Below are 12,471 nucleotides of genomic sequence, written 5' to 3'. Positions count from 1 at the left end.
ATTCATCGCCATGGTTACTGGGATGTTCTCGTCAGAGAAGTTGCAGAACATCACTCAGCTGAAACACAGTCAGCTCCTCATTGTGTTACCGACATTTCAAAAAGTTTTGCGCAAATCCCGCCAACTGCTGACGCCACATAAAAGCGCCCGTCCATCTCACGCTCCATTTCACCGTCACCGAGCTACTCGAACTCTGAGGGGATGTGAGGGCCGAGTGTGGGACCTCACAGCCTGCATTTTCGTGGAAAGGAACGAATAATAACTAAATATGCATTTTATTGATAGAGCACTTTACAAGATACTCAAACACACTTTGTAAAAGACAATAAATGATGATAAAATAGTATACAATAAATACGCCCGATGTTAAAGTTCACATTTATTACACATTAAAAGCAGTTTGTGAACAGGTGGGTTTTGCTGCCGTGCAGACGCTCTTCTTGCTCGCTCTCTGCTTTGATATTATTTTTCCTACTTTATCCTATTTTTCCTTCTTGTCACAAACTCCAACACATTTAAGGAGGTTTCCTACACTGATTAAGTCATTGGGAGGATCATTTTTGACCACTCTGGATCAGGATTATTATTATTTCCTCAGAAGAAACGGGCATCGACACAGAGCCTGTAAAGCACTGTGACTTGACCTGCTGTGTGAAATGTGCTGCATAAAAAGAGCTGCCTTTCCTTTTGAGCCAGGAGAGGTCGCTGCAGGCACGGATGTGTTTTTGCAGACAGAACTGAGGCGACCTCTGTAGCGGACGACCTCAGCGTGCAGCGCAGTGAGGATGAAATGATGCCGTTTCCTCAGTCGGTCATCCGTCCTCTCTCTCTGTCTTTGTTGGTTCAGTGGCCGAGCAAACAGCCGCACCTACAGAGCCGACCTGCAGCTCCACGCTGACGTCGCTGCTGACCGCTGCCGCTGGGAGATGAAGTCCAACGAGCCCGTCCTCAAACTGGTCAAACAGCAGCAGGGACACTGGGAGAGACTCCTCAGGAACAAGGTACTGGATCTCAGTCCACAGTTTGAGACTTCATACATCTGTGTGCGGTCCAAATGGAGACAAAGACGACTGAGTGCACAAAAGCCTGTGACGGCTTCAAGTGATCGGTGTGGGAGGAAAAATGACGAGGGCTACTTTACCCCTTTGAAACTGGAGTAATTAAGCTTGATTTTTTTTTGACAAACATGACAGGAAGTCGAGAGCAACTTAAAGGAAAAGACCCCAAAATTAGCAGGAAATGAGCAAAAAGGGTTTTTGATTTTCTTTTTTTTAACAAAAAGTTTTTCAGTTTTTCAAATGAAAAAGTTTTTTTTTGTTTTTTTTTTTTAAGAAAAGAAAATGAAAAATATATTTTTTGTCTGTATCATAATTTTAAATACATAATTGAGAGAAAAAAAAATATCTTCTGGAAGTTTTTCCCCCATTTCTTTTGATCATATCTAATAACCCCCCTACTAATTTTCAGATCATTTCCTTCTTTTTACTTTTACTTATTTTACTAACTACTTTTACTAAATTAGTACAAAAAATGTCCTGAAAATTAGCACAACAAAACTAAACTAAACAAAAACAAGGTAAAGTAAAAAATATATATAGAGATGGAAATCTCCTGGAAAAAAGTGCTTAAAAATTACCTTGGGTGAAATGATACGTCAACAACAGCAGTCGGCTTGTATCAAACAATCTGGTAAGTTAGAAAATGTTTCTGAAAACATTTGAGGAGAGAAAAATGCCGTGCTCTAAGGGAAACTTGTTTTTTGGGGTGTTTTTTTGGGTTTGGTTGTGGTTTGCTAAAACAGCACTAAAATATGTTTCTGAAAACATTGTAGGAGAGAAATGTGCAAAGCAGCAACATAATCTTGATTTGCATTCGATCAGTGCTGCTTAATTTTACCATTTGATTGGATTTCTGTCAGAAATAAACAGAAAAATTCCTCCATATCTGGTGGATGTTTGATGGGTTTTCCATGTTTTTTTAATCCTCATCTGAAATTTTTATGTCCAACTCTGATTGACATTTTTTCTTCTATATATTTAGCAGACATTCATTTTAACCCTCAGGTCACCTGTGCTGTAAAAACATCTGTTTTAGGCTTTAAGAGATGAGAAGTTGATGGAATAAATGACCTTTTTGACAGTTTTCATTGCCGCTGTACATTTTAGAAGCCTTTCACAATTTCCAGAATTAAGCGTGAGCTGCAGCACGTCAAGAAAAGACAAACAAAACAAAAATGCCCTGAAATCTTAAAGTTTTTTGTTCTTTTTTTCAACAGAATATTTTTGTGAGTTACGACATGGAGCACATTGAAGAGGATGAAGACAGAACGCCGAACGGTAAGAACCACAGTCGCTCGAAACCCGAGAGACGCGACATCTGACTGTGATGTCTGATCGTAGATAATAATGTGAAGCGCAGCTGCTCAGAGCGGCCGTCAGAGCAGAGCGGCCGTCAGCTCAGAGCGGCCTTCAGAGCAGAGCGGCCGTCAGCTCAGAGCGGCCGTCAGAGCAGAGCGGCCGTCAGCTCAGAGGGGCCGTCAGAGCAGAGCGGCCGTCAGCTCAGAGGGGCCGTCAGCTCAGAGGGGCCGTCAGCTCAGAGCGGCCGTCAGAGCAGAGCGGCCGTCAGCTCAGAGCGGCCTTCAGAGCAGAGCGGCCGTCAGAGCAGAGCGGCCGTCAGAGCAGAGCGGCCGTCAGCTAAGCAGACTGTGGCGCTGTGAGCTGACGGCTGCTCCTTCACGGTTTGTTTCTCAGGTCTGTGTTTCGTGGAGAACACGGGGAAGGATAACTGGTACGTGAACTCAGAGAGCGGCAGTGAGAGCGACTGAAGATTCAAGATGAACACTAAGAAACAAAAAAACACCTCAACTTTCACTCCTATCATCAATTATTATTATAATTATTATCTGAAGATCACAAGAACATGATCATCTGCTGTACTGGTGCTGTGACCTCTGACCTCCTTAACATAAAAGGGATCTAGAAACAAGAAGATAAACTATTCAGGACCTTTAGATTTAACCCTTTGAAACCTGGATCAACATCCGCTCTCTCGTGCTGTGTTCAGACTCTTTTCATAGGCACGAATTTCTGTCAAAAACTTGATGAAAATATAAAAGGCAGTCAGCAACGTGGCGTTTAATGTCCCTCAGATTGCAAGAAAAAGGTGACAAAAAAAGACCTGAAAATTAGGCAAGACAAGGCAGCTTTATTTGTTGACTGTCACAGTTTCAATAAAGTTCAGCTCAGACTTTGTCTGAAAAAAAGTTAAATTCTCTTCTTTGCTTTTCAATCCAATTTATTTCAAAAATTAAAAAAATAAAACATTTCAGCAACACCTTCACACTAAATGTCAGTCCCACACAACACCACCAGCACAACTTTCAGCCTCTTATCGTTTCATTAATTTATCTGTACGGCGTAACTTCAAACAAACATTCAAAAATTTAAAAGGAATATATATCCATTTGATTTGATTTGATCGTAAAACTGCGACAAACGAAAATTCATGAAGCTCACAGGTTTTGTTCAGCAAATTAATCAACACAAATTCACACAACTTTCAGGATTTTTAAAGGGGACCTATTATGCTTTTGGGGTTTCTCCCCTCTTCTTTTTTGTTTTGCTCTCGTAAAAGGTCTCCTCCGTAATAAAGCCCAAACTCCGAGCCAACTCCACGCACTCGCATTCAATGCAGCTGACCGCGATCGGTCGGACGGGTGTTTGGGCAGGATCTCCCCACCACTGAAATCGCTGTTGCGCTCATGCACGGCTCCCCATCACATCATCCTTGCATGATGGCGACACTCGTATCTCAGATATTTCAGAACACGTGTTTTTTGGACTAAAGCATGTAAAACTAAATATGATCCCAAAAACGAGCTTAATAGAGCCCCTTTAAAGAATAAATTAAATTGATCCTCCCCTCCCCTACATTTTGTCTTTTCCTTTTTTCTTTTAATTTTAGGTAATTTTCCTGTAACTTGTAACTTTTTCCCATGTTTTTGGAAGAAATGAAGCAAATATTCTCCGGTTTCAAAGGGTTAGTTACCCGTTTATGAGCCGTATCCCGGTTTTGATCATATTCAGGATCTGGCCTACATAATACAGAGAAATCGTGTTGTAACTATATCTCTTTGATCAATACTGGTGTCTTTCAATGAGCATATTTAAGTTTCTAAAATAACAAAATAAGGTTTTTACATGCTCAAACACATTAACGGGACACTCTCGTGACCTGCCCCGGATCAGCAGAAGATATTCGTCCATTCATTTCTTCTGCTTTTCCGTGGTGTCAGCAGGTTACGTTTCCTTACTTTGACAAAAAAAGCTGTATGTTCAGTTTGACTTCAGCCTCGCCGAGCTGCAGCGTGTTTCATGCGTGTTGTTCACACTCGCAGCGCTGCTGCAACGTCGCTGCTGCGTCTCGGCGCGCAGATATTAGTTCTGTATTTCCACATTTATTAACACTAATTCCTCTAATTTTGAAGGCGTGCAGCTTTCTCACAGCCGACAACACGGCCCTGTAAATATTTCAAGATAAAATCCCTTGAATCAGCAACAGAGATGCTGTCAGAGGGCTTTTGTTTTGAAAGGGAAGTAGGGAAGTTGGAGTAAAACAGATGTCTTTGTACTTCCTCATCTCCGTGACAGAGAGAGACTTTAAACTGCAGTAAAAAGTGGTATAGAGTCAATATAATCATCAAACACCGTCTTCACTGTCTATTTCTGCTGACAAACACGCACGTCATGCGTAAAAAAACGGCGAGCCGCCGTTTCTCTAGATGTGCTGACACGCAGCTGCTGCTCAGCTGCTGAGCTGCGGCACCTCCAGAGAAAACAAGTCTAACCAAATTTTACTGCCTAACATACGGTTTTCAGCAGAAATCGACAGTGAAAATGTTTTGATAATCATATTGATATCCAGGGTTCATACTGTACAGTCATGAAAAACCTGGAAAAGTCATTGAATTTGCAGATAGCATTTTTTCAGGCCTGGAAAGGTTTTGGAAGGTTTTTTTCTTTCTATCTTTCTTTTTTTTTTTTTTTAAATCGCCAATTTAAAAAAAAAAGGCTCTTTAAAAGGCATCTAAACACCTGCAGTGTCTCTTTATTTGTTGCTGTAAATGCTTTACTTGGTTTAACCAGAATTAAAACATTTCAGGAGTGCAGTGAAGCAAAGATATTTCACATCTGTCTTATATTCCCCTTTCTTCTAGAAATCACTATGTGGCTCTTATTTTGAAAAGTGCTGTATAAAATTTACTTTGATGTCAACAGTGTGAAAAAAAATCTACAGTTTATTTTGACAAAACTTAAATTTATGCTTAATTTAGTGGTATTGAATTTAGTTTTAGAGGCTCACGTTTGTTTGCAGCGAGTCATTTATGTTTGTATTTGAGACTTAATTACCAGCTGAGCTTTTTCGTGTTTTTAAGTCATCTCGTTTTGACGCAGCTGAGCGTGAATCTGCGTCACTCGGTCTGTAATCATTCACTTTGTGTTTGTTAATATAATTAAACTTATTTGTTGACTTCAACCAAAGGAGTTGGCTATTTGGCGTCATCATGGACTGTATTTAAAAAACTAACAAAACTTGACGTGTTAAATACTGTTTCCTGTTGTTAAGTTCATGTCAGTGTCGTGTAAATTTCATGTTAATAGCTGCATTGGAAATTTGTTTTCCCAAAAAATTTCAGCATAAATGCATAAATAAAAGCAACAAGTGTAACATTAAAGCGTGTATTATTAAAGCATGTAACATTAAAGCGTGTATTATTAAAGCGTGTAACATTAAAGCGTGTATTATTAAAGCATGTAACATTAAAGCGTGTATTATTAAAGCGTGTAACATTAAAGCGTGTATTATTAAAGCATGTAACATTAAAGCGTGTATTATTAAAGTGTGTAGCATTAAAGCGTGTATTATTAAAGCGTGTAACATTAAAGCGTGTATTATTAAAGCATGTAACATTAAAGCGTGTATTATTAAAGCATGTAACATTAAAGCGTGTATTATTAAAGTGTGTAGCATTAAAGCGTGTAACATTAAAGCGTGTATTATTAAAGTGTGTAGCATTAAAGCGTGTATTATTAAAGCGTGTAACATTAAAGCGTGTATTATTAAAGCGTGTATTATTAAAGCGTGTAACATTAAAGTGTGTATTATTAAAGCGTGTATTATTAAAGCGTGTAACATTAAAGTGTGTATTATTAAAGCGTGTATTATTAAAGCGTGTAACATTAAAGCGTGTAACAATTTGTGATCTGAAAATACACAAACACGCATACAAATCTGAACCTTAGACACTGCTGATAGCTTAAAAACGTTTTTTTTCCCTGATATTTAATGTTTCTCTACTTAAAGACTGAATATTTGTTATAATTAACATGATAAAAGAAGTTTATACAAACATATGTGGTCTCTACAGCGCCACACAGCCATGCTACTAAAAACAGTCAAACCCCTCCTCTGGTGCGCTCGGCTCCGGTTGGATCCTCACGTTTTGGCTGATTTCATGAACTGAAGAGAGAAACATCACTCAGTGAACTGACGACCTGCAGCAAACAGCTGACTGATGACGTGACCTCCGTCAGTGCTCAGCCAATCAGGTGTGAGCGCTGCAGGTCGTCAGGAGCAGGTGTGCAGTGAGCAGGTGTGCAGTGAGCAGGTGTGCAGTGAGCAGGTGTGCAGTGAGCAGGTCGTCAGGAGCAGGTGTGCAGTGAGCAGGTGTGCAGTGAGCAGGTGGGCTCTCAGCTGCTCACTTTCTGCAGCTCCAGAGCTCATTTTGGAGTTTTAAGAAGCTGCTTGTTGCTGTCGTGCGTGCCTGCAGATATTTGTAAGTGCCAAATCTTTCTGTTAGTGATTATATGTTTTACAATCTGTTTTGGGAGGCTAATAATGATCGCTGTCTCATACAGTAGTTTATTAACCCATGAAAACCCCCTCAAACCTGGACTGACATCAGTGTTCTTGTGCTATTATCAGCCGCCTTTTACAAGCTGTTTAACCCTTGAAACCTGTACAAATTTGATTCATTTCTTTCAAAAGTGTGCTGGAAAAGGCAGTGAGTAATTTGAGAAGAAATGTCTCACAAACTGCAAGAAATGAGTACAAGGTGACAAGAAAATGACCTGAATTTTTATTCACAAGGGTAAAATTAACAAAAACAACATGATCATCTGTGGATCCAGTGCTGCAGTTCTCTGTTCGTCCACTAGATGGTGGTCCATGTTCAGGACCTTTCTCTGTCCTGCTTGAAGAGATGAGAGTGTATTTTGCTTCAAATTAAAAAAATGAATGAATAAATAAATAGACTCAAAAATAAGGGGGGGGGGGGGGTGCTTAAAAATATTAATTCTGTAACTTATTTAAAATATAAATGCATATAATTATGATTATGAACATTGTTTTCTGATTATGTTTTCCCTTTTTTTTGTGATATAAAAATTTTAATTAATTTCTTGCAATTTGAGGGACTTTTCTTGCAGAGGTGCCCATTGCCTTTTTTTCCACATTTATTCTAAAGTTTGCTTAATGCTCAAAACAATTGTGAAATACCAAAAAATAATGTGGACCCAGGTTTTACGGGGTTAAGAATCAGTGAAAATATTAGAAAAGTCATAGAATTGTAATGACACTGTCGATGTAACGTAATGACAATGTTTTGTTCACCATCATTTCCGTTTGTTTATTTTCATCTTTTTGTTCCCTCTTTCTCTTGTTTCATTATGGAAAGTTTTAAAATGCTGTCCTTGAAAATGTGTGTGACCTCTGACATTTTGCCTGATGTTACTGACTTTACTAAGACTTTCTTGTTTTTTTTCTTCGTCAGCTTTTTGTTGAATTTCCTTCAGCCATTAACAGGATTTTTTGGAGTGTTAACTTGCTGAAACTTGCACATGCTCTGCTTTTATGTCTGGCTTCTTTTTGCTCATTACCGCTGCAGGCAGTGCTGCTAATAAGCTGCAGAGAGAGCCGAGCCGAGCCGAGGATGCCGGGAAGGGAACCATCCTGGAATTAAACCCATCTGTCTCCGGACGTGCACGTGACAGTAACACAATCAGGTAAACACACAACAACCAGACGAGTTTTCTGACTTTCAGGCTCCACATGTGAGAAACTCTGAGAGAGACAGACGTGCTCTGGTGTTTGCAAATATTCTCCTTCTTCTGAGAAAATCTAACTTCCCATTAAAAGAACAAAACAAAACAGCAACCATTTAACGTTAAAACAAACATCTAACGAATCAGCTGTCCTGTGGCTTTGCAACTTTCACTTAACTGTAGGTCCAACTTTGAAGAAACTTTTGTGAATCCAGCAACGTGCAAATTATGAAGTCTATCGCTCTGCTTTTATCAAAAACTGTACAACTAATGAAATCTATCTCCTACAGTTTTTGGCTTAGTTCAGTCTGAACTCATTACACAACATCTACACACTGCACAACACAAACTCATTACACAACATCTACACACTGCACAACACAAACTCATTACACAATATCTACACACTGCACAACACAAACTCATTACACAACATCTACACACTGCACAACACAAACTCATTACACAATATCTACACACTGCACAACACAAACTCATTACACAACATCTACACACTGCACTACACAAACTCATTACACAACATCTACACACTGCACTACACAAACTCATTACACAACATCTACACACTGCACAACACAAACTCATTACACAATATCTACACACTGCACAACACAAACTCATTACACAACATCTACACACTGCACAACACAAACTCATTACACAATATCTACACACTGCACAACACAAACTCATTACACAACATCTACACACTGCACAACACAAACTCATTACACAACATCTACACACTGCACTACACAAAGTTAACACACAACATCTACACACTGCACTACACAAACTCATTACACAACATCTACACACTGCACTACACAAAGTTAACACACAACATCTACACACTGCACTACACAAACTCATTACACAACATCTACACACTGCACAACACAAACTCATTACACAATATCTACACACTGCACAACACAAACTCATTACACAATATCTACACACTGCACAACACAAACTCATTACACAACATCTACACACTGCACAACACAAACTCATTACACAACATCTACACACTGCACTACACAAAGTTAACACACAACATCTACACACTGCACTACACAAACTCATTACACAACATCTACACACTGCACTACACAAACTCATTACACAACATCTACACACTGCACTACACAAACTCATTACACAACATCTACACACTGTCGTCCCTGCTAAAAAAGGCTTGACCAGTTTAAAATGGTTAAACTGGGTGAGCAGCTTCTTTGACCAGTGTAAGTTGTATGTTTGCGTGGTTTTGATGGTTTTGATGGTTTAGCTGGTCGGAGCAGCTGGTGACGGTCACTCCAGCTGTTGAACTTTCAGTAAAATTGAAACCAAATCGAAGTCTTGAGTGTAGAAAAAAACAGTGTTTTAAGGGCAAGAGTGAAAAGTAAAAAGCATGAATCGTTGAGTCTTCACTCGCGTGTTTTGTGTGAATGTGCACAGCTCGACAGGCTGGTTACAGCGGCATGTTTTCAGCATTTTCTCTAAACTGGTGTGTTTCCATTAGGTTTATTTTTTTCAATTTGAATTCAATTTAAGGGCTGCAGAGGCACAAGATTTCAAAGCTATTTCAAGGATGAATAATATTTTTAGTTGGAAAAGTTCGCTGACGGATCCTCTTGGATTCATCTTCCTCATCCTCCCCTTCTTCTTCTCTTTTTATTCTTCTTCCCTTTCCAAACACTTCTCCATAGGTGTGTTTGTCTTAGCTTTTAGGAATGATCCTCTTCTTTCTGCTGAAAATGCCCGGCCTCGACCCGTCGCTGCACAGCGGCTGTAATTACTGTTTTGAATCTGCAGCGGCTCGATATGTTTGACAGCAGATTTTCCTCCTCTCATCAGCAGGAGCGTCTCTAATGGAGAGAGTCATTAAGAAAACCGTCTCATTCTTCAGCTCTAATTAGCACATTAATCAGGAGTTTATATCTCGCTCAGCAGAGCCGAGGAACGTCTTCACTCCGGGGACTCAGCTCACATTCACTGATTATTTCAAAGTTTTTACGCAGTGATGACGCCAGATTACATTGTGACCTTTTGACCTTTAAAATGATGAGATAAACAGAGTTTCACTGAAAAACAAACATGTGAAAGATGAATATTTCACCTACAAACTTACCTGACTGAGGGAAACTTTAAAGCATTTAATCCACATGTATATTTAACACTTTGAAATTTGAGCAAGAAAAAATAAAATGACCAGGAAATTAGCAAGAAATTAGCAAAAAGAACAAAAAATTACCTGAAAATTATTTTGAAAAAAAATTTAAAAAATAAAATAAAAAGCCTGAAAAAATTAAACAAGGCTTTGAAAAAGTGCTTAAAATCAATTCTGTAACATAATGTTTAATGTGTAATTATAATATTAATTTTTTTTTCCCTAAACATTTTCCCTAGCTTTTTAAAAACAATCTCCTGAATCTAATTTCTTGCCTTCTTGTCTTTTTCACCAAAGATTTAGCAAGAACTTTGCAAAAAGTACAAGAGTTTAAAAACAAAGAAGGCAACCTAGACATGGAAAAAATACTCAAAATGTTTTAGTAATTCTGTCACATAAGTTTTAATATGCAGTTGTGATAATTATAAATATAGTTATTTTTCCCCAAGCTTTTTAAAAGAAATCTTCTAAATTTTATTTTAGCTTTTCTTTCTCCACTTTTTTTGTGCAAGAAATTAGCAAAAAAAGTTAAAGAAAATTAACTGGCAAAAAAAGAAGGAAAAATGAAATTAAAACAGCAAAGCGAACAAGACTTGAAAAAGTTCTTTTTTCCCAGACACTTTTCCCTAGCTTTTTTTTAAAAAGTAATTTTCTAAATGTACTAATTTCTCGCAATTTGTGAAGCATTTCTTACCAGGTTTTTCATTGCTTTTTCTGGGTTTTTTTTAAGAAATCAAACCAGTTTGCTCAGGGTTCAAAGGTTAGAAACACTTGTGAAAGCAGTAGTAGAAAAGTGATGTTTCTCCAGGTTTCAAAGAGTCAAAGGAGAATAACAGTGCAGGTTTCTTTTTTCTTTCTGCACGCAGTCAGCAGCTAAAAATATCAGAGTTTTTCTGAGATTCACTCACTGAGAATAAAGAGAGAATCCATCACACTGAGCATTTTTCTGTTTTTCTCTTCATTTCCTTCCTCAGAGTCGGGTGTTTTTGTGTCGGAGCTGCCATGTGTTCGCTGTCAGTCTCCTGAGTCTCTCTCAACCTCCTGCAAGAAGACGAGCTGCAGAAATCAAGAAAAACAGGTGAATGTCAACAACACGTCGAGTTACATGCAGAGCTGCAGCCGAACCGAGGGAAACAAACAAAAAGTTGACAGAGGCAGAAATAACCTGACTGAAGACTATAAGACTACAGGACATTTCCAGGTTTTTAGGATATTTATCAGATTTTACGATATTTCTCTGACTTTCAGATTTTTTAGGATTTCAGGAGGTTTCATTCCACAGTTTTAGTTGTGGAATGAACCTAAGTACATTTATTAGTACTGTACTGAAGTACAAATTTGGTGCACTTTGTACTTTACTTAAGTATTTTCTTTTTTATGCCACTTTATACTTTTACTACATTACATTTTGGAGGGAAATGTTTTACTTACTACATTTATTCAACAGCTCTATTTACTTTACAGAACTAGATTTTTGTCCAAAACAATATTTTTTATTCAAGTGCTGCAATAATAAGTTTGTTTCTTAGTCAGATGATTGACAGAAAATTAATTGCCAACTATTTTTAATAAACATTTAAGTCCTTTACTTCTTTTTATAATTTGGGATATTTCTATTAATAATTAATAATTTCTATTATTTAATCTATTTTTAAAAATAAGTTTGAGGTTTTGGGGTGTTTTTTTTTATTGTTTTTAAATAATTTTCTTTTTTTTCTTTTTAAAATAATTATGAGTGTTTTGGATTTTTTTTTCTTAAAAATTGCCTTTATCCATGGGGTGCCTGCTCTATCCACCGAGCCACCTGATGCCCCATAATTTTGAGTTTTTATATAATTTTTGGTTTTGGGTTTTTTTCTTTTTTTTGAGGTCAGATTTTTTTTTCTATTTCTAAAAAATCATTTTGAGCTTTTTCTTCCTTTTTTGTCTTACATTTTTGAGATTTGGGCGTGTTTGATTTGTTCATTTTAGATTTTTCTGCATTAGTACCTTTACTTTTAATAATTTAAATGCTTGAATATACTTACTTCGAGTTAAGTAAAAATTTACATACAAGACTTAAACTTGTAAACTTGTAGTATTCTCATAGTGTGGTATTAATACTTTTTCTTAAGTAAAAGATCTGAGTACTTGTTCCACCACTGCTAGCCGCTACATAACGTACAAAAAGAA

The 12,471-nt window shown here is 37.7% G+C and overlaps 2 protein-coding genes across 7 annotated transcripts in view; both read left to right on the top strand.

The window, feature by feature from the left end:
• Nucleotides 1-12,471, top strand: part of tdrd12 (tudor domain containing 12) — a 38,508-nt gene that overhangs the window by 23,374 nt on the left and 2,663 nt on the right. For 5 of the 6 annotated variants that reach the window (XR_015776921.1, XR_015776919.1, XR_015776920.1 and 2 more), the window contains 4 exons: nucleotides 848-1,001; nucleotides 2,276-2,336; nucleotides 7,946-8,063; nucleotides 11,274-11,377. Coding sequence is in view for 1 of the 6 variants with exons in the window: in XM_088079578.1 (XP_087935704.1) it covers nucleotides 848-1,001; nucleotides 2,276-2,336; nucleotides 2,751-2,824 (289 nt within the window). In the remaining 5 variants the exon portion in view is untranslated. Of the gene's footprint in view, nucleotides 1-847; nucleotides 1,002-2,275; nucleotides 2,337-2,750; nucleotides 5,783-7,945; nucleotides 8,064-11,273; nucleotides 11,378-12,471 lie in introns of those variants that run through there. The other variant, XM_088079578.1, reaches the window with a different exon arrangement.
• LOC121966878 (neuronal acetylcholine receptor subunit alpha-7) overlaps nucleotides 11,277-12,471 on the top strand; it is a 38,680-nt gene continuing 37,485 nt past the window's right edge. Inside the window, exon 1 of the mRNA XM_088079579.1 lies at nucleotides 11,277-11,377. The gene's annotated coding sequence lies outside the window, so the exon portion shown is untranslated. The remainder of the gene's footprint in view (nucleotides 11,378-12,471) is intronic.

Source organism: Plectropomus leopardus, chromosome 7, assembly GCF_026936395.1.
Source record: "Plectropomus leopardus strain MGB_pleo_1.0 chromosome 7, ASM2693639v1, whole genome shotgun sequence".
In the NCBI taxonomy this organism is placed as follows: domain Eukaryota; kingdom Metazoa; phylum Chordata; class Actinopteri; order Perciformes; family Serranidae; genus Plectropomus; species Plectropomus leopardus.
This window is presented reverse-complemented; position numbering and strand designations above follow the sequence as displayed.